Source organism: Galeopterus variegatus, unplaced genomic scaffold, assembly GCF_000696425.1.
Source record: "Galeopterus variegatus unplaced genomic scaffold, G_variegatus-3.0.2 Scaffold7516, whole genome shotgun sequence".
Lineage (NCBI taxonomy): Eukaryota > Metazoa > Chordata > Mammalia > Dermoptera > Cynocephalidae > Galeopterus > Galeopterus variegatus.
In genome coordinates, this window is record NW_007733627.1 from 25,521 (window position 1) to 32,664 (window position 7,144).

At 39.4% G+C, this 7,144-nt stretch overlaps 1 protein-coding gene across 1 annotated transcript in view; it reads left to right on the forward strand.

Annotated features, from left to right (window-relative positions):
* TP53BP2 (tumor protein p53 binding protein 2) overlaps window positions 1-7,144 on the forward strand; it is a 32,753-nt gene that overhangs the window by 13,052 nt on the left and 12,557 nt on the right. Inside the window, exons 7-11 of the mRNA XM_008592028.1 lie at window positions 77-187; window positions 523-671; window positions 1,534-1,996; window positions 3,469-4,244; window positions 6,628-6,765. Of these exons, the coding sequence (XP_008590250.1) occupies window positions 77-187; window positions 523-671; window positions 1,534-1,996; window positions 3,469-4,244; window positions 6,628-6,765 (1,637 nt within the window). The remainder of the gene's footprint in view (window positions 1-76; window positions 188-522; window positions 672-1,533; window positions 1,997-3,468; window positions 4,245-6,627; window positions 6,766-7,144) is intronic.

Consider the following 7,144-nt stretch of genomic DNA (forward strand, 5'->3'; position numbering starts at 1 on the left):
AAAAAAAAAAAAAAAAAAAAAAAAAAAAAAAAAAAAAGAATGCAGAGTTATTTGTAGCTGCTTTTCTGCATTCTAGGCCCTAAAATTCATCCAGTTGGCCCTGATTGGAGTCCTTCAAATGCAGATCTTTTCCCGAGCCAAGGCTCTTCTTCTCTACCTTACAGCTCTGGGAATGCTCTGGACCAAGGTGAGGTTTATTTGTGCTACTTTTGAACATTTTGTTTTGGTTATTTAAAAGGTGCTGTATATTCTTTTTTAGATAGTTCATTTTCTACTATATTAAAGCTAGGGGACAGTATATAACAATATTTAATTTATTTCCAGAACACCTTCATTTAGCTAGGGAACTAAGGCACTGTTATTCTAGTGTTTGGGTTATTCTTTTATCAACTTAGTTTAAAAATAGGAAAGCACCCAGTGGGTACAGCGTTTTATAGAGATTCAGGAAAGAGAAACTGATGAGCGAATAAGAAATTTTATTCCAAACAGTTTGAATATCAAAGCGATTTTTTGTGTTTTCAGTTGATGATGGGGAGGTTCCGCTGAGGGAGAAAGAAAAGAAGGTGCGTCCCTTTTCAATGTTTGACACAGGAGAGCAGTCTGCTGCCCCACCCTCCTTCACCGCTCTGAGGAAAAACCAGAGCAGTGAAGACCTCTTGCGGGATGCTCAGGTACTTAAGAATATCCCAGTTTAAAAAATTTAATGGTAATTCTATAATGCAGTTTTTAGAAGGGGTAAAGTATTATATAAGGGTGAGCAGAAGGAACAAAGTATATATGGAAGATTAGAAATAACAGCACTCTGTTACTTTATTTTCTCTTGCTTGTGTGTACTTGGGCTCTTGTACCGTATTGGAGAATGGTGACATGCTTGCTTTTGAGACATATTTCCTGTGACTCTCTGAAAAGTATGAGTGCTTTGAAGAACATCATATTATTTGTGCTGTCCCCGTATCTTATTTCTTCAAGATTTGGTGCTGAGGTTATGTCAAACAATTTGATGGTCAATCTTCTGTAATGTTTAGGATCTTAACTTTTGATAATCAGGTTATGGGTGAGTGCTCAAGTTAGGTGTTTTTTTGTCACAGTGGTCTAGACTGCATGAAGTTCTGATAATCAAGAATGATTTTCATTTATTGTTGCCCTCTGTGACTATGAAAGATGGCAGTTAAAAGTTTTTAAGTGGCATGTACAGTTGCTCAAACAGGAAGCGGGAACAAGGAGGATGTCACATGGCCAAGAATGATTTTCATTTATTGTTGCCCTCTGTGACTATGAAAGATGGCAGTTAAAAGTTTTCAAGTGGCATGTACAGTTGCTCAAACAGGAAGCGGGAACAAGGAGGATGTCACATGGCGGGGAATCATGCTGCATTATTGAAGTCTTGTATTAAATGTGATTAAATACAGAAATTTAAAACTCCTAACCGTTTTTAAATGTAGAGCTAATGTTTTTATAGCGTATGCTTGCATTTGTGAAATAGGTTATCTAGAACACCTTTTAATTGGCTTTCTGTGTGTGTGTATGTTACAGGCTGCAAATAAAAATGTTGCTAAAGTGCCACCTCCTGTTCCTACAAAACCAAAACAGATTAATTTGCCTTATTTTGGACAAACTAATCAATCACCTTCAGACATTAAGCCAGATGGTGGTCCTCAACAGCTGTCAGCAGCTGTCGCATCCATAGGAGGTAAACCTAAACCCACAGGGCAGCAGCCGAGGGTGCTGCTGTCTTCCAGTGCGCCTTCTGGTGGCCAAGACCCAGCCCTTTCTGCAGGTTCTAAGCAGGAAAGTCCACCTGCTGCTGCTGTCCGGCCCTTTACTCCTCAGCCTTCCAAAGACACCCCACTCCCACCCTTCAGAAAACCTCAGACCGTGGCAGCAAGCTCAATATATTCCATGTACACGCAGCGTCAGGCTCCAGGAAGAAACCTCCAGCAGGCCGTGCAGAGCACGTTGACCAAGACACATGCCCGAGGGCCACACTTTCTGAGCGGTAAGGTTCCCAGTCCTGTTTTCACCTGCCCAGCTGATGTATTTAAGTCCTGCACCAGAGCTGCTGTCTGTTGACTGAAGCTCTTGTTCTGAGGGTTTTGTTCACTTGTGGCTTCTGTTCTCAGCTGATAGTTTAACAGAGTGCCTGCAAAGTGTCACCTGCTACGAGGCACTACAGGTGAGGGACGAGGGCAGTGTGGCTCAGTTCTGAAGGAGCTCGCTGGTGGGTGCACAGGGCCTCACAGTGCAGAGGGCCACATCTTCACTGTGCATTTGGCCAGATGTCCTCAGTGCATAGAGGGTTGGACCTCTGCCCTTGTCTATGTGTCTTTAAAAAATAACACTCTGCTCTATTTTAAGTTGTCCCGGTGAGGGCACAGCCTCTAGTTCAGTGTAAAACATTATGGGGCTAATTTGTTTTAAACATACAGAGTCAGGAAATTTGTTGGGTTCTTTCTAAATCATTAGTTAGTTTCTGGGACTAGAATAAAATTGACCATGTTTTAATTGAGTGAAAATGGCTTTCTAGTCATGAAACAATCACGTAATTGTGGCCTGAGATGTCACAATTGGTAATTGGACAGCAAAGAAGCAATATACAGTCATGCATTCCTTAATGATGTGGCTACGTTCTGAGAAATGTGTCGTTAGGCAATTTTTTCATTATGTGAACATCATAGAGTATACTTACACAAACCTAGATACTATAGCTTACTACACACCCATAATCTTATGGGACCTCCATCATATATATGGTTCATTGTTGACACAAACATCATTCTGTGGCATGTAACTGTATATGCTACCTCTAACTCTTTTTTTTTTATGGGTCTTTGATAAAAGCTGCTAATATAATAATTTGGAAATTAAATAATTTTGGTATAATCAGAATTTGGGAGGAATAGCTTTGGTAAATACAAATGGTTCTTAATAATTTTGCAAACTAAATATGATTTCCCACATTGATTTACCTTTTTTGGGGGGGTGGCTGGTTAGTGCAGGGATCAAACCCTGTGGGCCTTGGTGTTTATCAGCACCATGCTCTAACCAACTGAGTAAGTGGTCAGCCCTCACTATTGAAAAATATGAAAGATGGGATAGTACATGTTTAGTTTAACCTTGACACATGAGAGGATTACCAGTATTCACTGGTTCAAAATTTTTTTACATTTTGATATTTTAAATTTGGATGCTACAGTTAGTGATTTCTTAAAACTGGCAAATTTTTCTTTCTTACTGTTTCATAAATAATGGTGCATGTTACAGTTGATGGGAGTTTTTTGATTTTGTAATAAGTTTATTATGTAAAGATGGAACCCCTTTGTCATTTGTTAATCCAAAAAACTGGTTATATTTAAAGGGCATTATGTAGTAACTATGAAAATAAGGGAGGCTGTAGTTATCGTTGGCTATTTCAGTTACGTGCCAGTTTTATTTAATTATAATCAGGTTTTTTTTTCCCTCCCCAATTAGTATATGGCAAGCCTGTGATTGCTGCTGCCCAGAATCAACAGCAGCAGCCAGAGAACATTTATTCCAACAGCCAGGACAAGCCTGGGAGTCCAGACCCTGAAGGAGAGCCTGCTTCTTCAGTTCAGGAGAACCACGAAAATGAAAGAATTCCTCGACCACTCAGCCCAACCAAATTACTGCCTTTCTTATCTAATCCTTACCGAAACCAGAGTGATGCTGACTTAGAAGCCCTGCGAAAGAAACTGTCTAATGCACCAAGGCCACTAAAGAAACGTAGCTCTATAACAGAGCCAGAGGGTCCTAATGGGCCAAATATTCAGAAACTTTTGTATCAGAGGACCACCATAGCTGCCATGGAGACCATCTCTGTCCCATCATACCCATCAAAGCCAACTGCAGTGACTGCTAGCTCAGAAAGCCAAGTAGAAATCCAGAATCCATATGTACACGTGGAGCCGGAGAAGGAGGTGGTCTCTCTGGTTCCGGAATCATCGTCTCCAGAGGATGTGGGGAGCACTAGTACAGAGAACAATGATATGCCAGCTCCTTCTCCAGGCCCTGATTATGTGCCTGAAGGAGTCCCAGACAGCAGCCCAAAGCTCCAGAGTAACACAGAAGAACCAAATCCAGAGACGTCCCATTTGCTCGAAGTGTACCTGGAGGAATACCCCCCATACCCACCTCCACCGTACCCATCTGGGGAACCTGAAGGGCCGGGAGAAGACTCTGTGAGCATGAGCCCACCTGAAATCACCGGGCAGGTCTCTCTGCCTCCTGTAAGTAATGTGGTATCTCATGGCTATTTTGGGAGTCTCTTACATCTTGTCATGCATTTCTAAGTGGTCATATTCTTCTTTTCCAGTTTGCCTTTTTATTTTACAATTCCCTTGGCACAGAGTGCATTTTATCAATGTTACCAAAATGTGACATATTCAGTATAAAGGACATTTTTGTATTTTAGAAAGAACTTATTTCTTTGTGAGGGAAACAGTTTTGCTCTTATCCCTATAAACACCACATTTGCTGTTTCCTCTCTAGCTGATGTCACATATTAGTGAAGCAGGACTCAACTGTGACTGAAAAGACCTGGGTTTGAAACTTCCGATCACTTGTTTAGCTCTGTGGAATCAGGCAGATGGTTTAACTTCTCTAATGGGTGGTATTGCTCTTTTTTGAACTTTTCTTTTTTGAGCAGTGACATTTGTTTTTAATGAAGTGTTGGTTGAAATCTCAAATTTACAATAGTGACAAAATTTGAAGGATTGAGGATGAAGGGGGAGGGAGAGGAACTGGGCAGAGAGTGGGGTAGGCTCGGCTCTAGCCTTTTCCTCCCTTCAGTGTAGTTTGAGAATCTCTGGCTCACATGGTGATCCCTAAGGTTTCTTTGTATTCTAACACTGTTATCCTAAAACTGTGTGTTTTTGTTTATGTTTTTAAGAAATTTCTTTGAATCATACTTGATTATACATATTTTGGGGGTTCAACGTTGACATATGTTGATCAAATCAATATTACTAGCATAAGTATTGTTACAAATTGTACTTATTCTTTATGCCCCTTGTCCAATCTCTTCCCCTTTCTCCTCCCCCCTCTGATTACCCCAGATTTCTTCTCTCCTTCTGAAAGAGTAATGGTTACTCTGTTGATTTGTTGCTTAGATGATCTGTCCAATGCTGAGAGGTGCATTCAGGTCCCCAAATATTATCACAGAGCAAATGCTTCTTCTGTCACTCTGGAATGGGCTTTGTGGAGAGAGGGATCTTCTTTTCTTTGGTCTCTGCTGGTTACTCTCCTTGTGTGAATGCACTGCAGTGGCTAGTGGGCCATCTGCACAGTGATTGTGGTGTCTAGCTGCTGCTGTGGTTATTGTGGTGGCTGTGGTGGGCCACCCACATGGAGGTAATATTTTTGGCAAGCTCCTTGGTGCTGGCGGTGTGCGTGGTTGTGGGAGGAGGGCCTGGTCCCAGGCTCCATGCCTCAGGACCCAAATTGTTTGTGTTTTGACTTGGGCATGCCTTCCAAATATTAAGCTTTTGTTTGGAAGTTTATCATGTCACTTTGAAATAGATGAGAGAAAATAAAAATCCTGGAATGTCTACATCAAGTCTGCTTTTTCACAGTTTAGTTTGAAATTATTTTGTTTTAGTAGTACAGAAGGAAGTAGGATGCTGAACTATGAATTTGAAACCTAGGCAAAAGCAAAATAGCATTTTAAAAGATTTTTTTAAATGTGTTTTATATGTATGATCTCTTATTCTATTTTCTAGATATGATAGTATTTAAAGATAATGATTATCCAGAGTTATTTTATTGGTTGCAATAAACATTTGCTTAAAAGTTTTATGTAGTAAATATTTGAAAATATAGAAAAGAAAGGTTTTAAACAGAGGTTACCATGTTTTGGGTTTACTCTGGTATCACAGCGCACAGCTCTCAGGATCGCGCTGTCTCCTGCCACGGCCACTCCAGACCCGTCGCCATCTTGGACCAATCGAAACCATTATTTTTTTAATCGGTTTTTGCATACTTCCTATAAGATATTGTATGTTCTTCATGTCCATAATTAACTTCTTCGTTAACAAAATAAAATAACCAAGTCTTCAGCAACCTCCTAAATATTTCTCAAGATTACCAGGTTGAATCTGCTGATTGAGGAGAGTGGTAGGAAGATTTTTTTTTGTCTTTTTCCGTGTCCGGCAACGGATCGCAACCCTCAGTGTTGCCCCCGTATGTGTTAGCTATACTAATTTTGAGCTGTGTTGGGTTTGCTATACTATATTAGATAGGTAATTTAAAGACCAATCATGGCTACTTTGGTACTTGATAGAAAGCCAGCCTATTTGCCACTTCAGATTATACTCTTATCTTAGTTCATTCATACAGTAAAATATTACACAGATGGAATTTTATTAGGTTAAAAAGTTAAAGTTAAGTTCCTCCCCCTTTGCTACATGAGTGTTCACTTTGTAAAAATGCATTAAACTGTATATTATGATTTCTGTACTTTTCTGAAGAATGTTATAATTGCATAAAATGTGCTAAATATGTATTTCTGACGTTTCTTTCACCAGTTTAGCTGAGATGTTGTTCCTCCCTTCTTGTTGTTGGTCTCTTTTGCTTAGATGAGGATCCTTAATTTTCCATGCCTTCCCTTTGCAGGGCAAAAGAACAAACTTGCGTAAAACTGGTTCAGAGCGGATTGCTCATGGAATGAGGGTGAAGTTCAACCCCCTTGCTTTACTTCTCGATTCATCTTTGGAGGGAGAATTTGACCTTGTACAGAGAATTATTTATGAGGTATGATTTAATTAGTAAATTTCTTAAATATGACCTTGTATTTTGTTTTAAAGCTCTAATTACAAAGCTTCTATAGAGAAATCGTATTTTTAAATTGTGTTCTTTTTTGGGATTGTGAGTTGTGTTGAGGAACTCTTGAGAATGCTCCAAATAGGCTATGCTATTTTAAAGGCATGACTGTAAAATTTTGATAATGCAGTTCAATTTTTACTTGGAGTCCTCTAGAGTACTTTTCTTTCTTAGGGAGATATTACTCTCCTTTAAAAATTGTTCATGTATGGATTTGTACTATACATATACAGTATTAAATTAGAGATGTGGTCCCTACTTTTCTTTCTTTCTTTTTTTTTTTTTTTTTTTTTTTGTTTTTTTTTTTTTT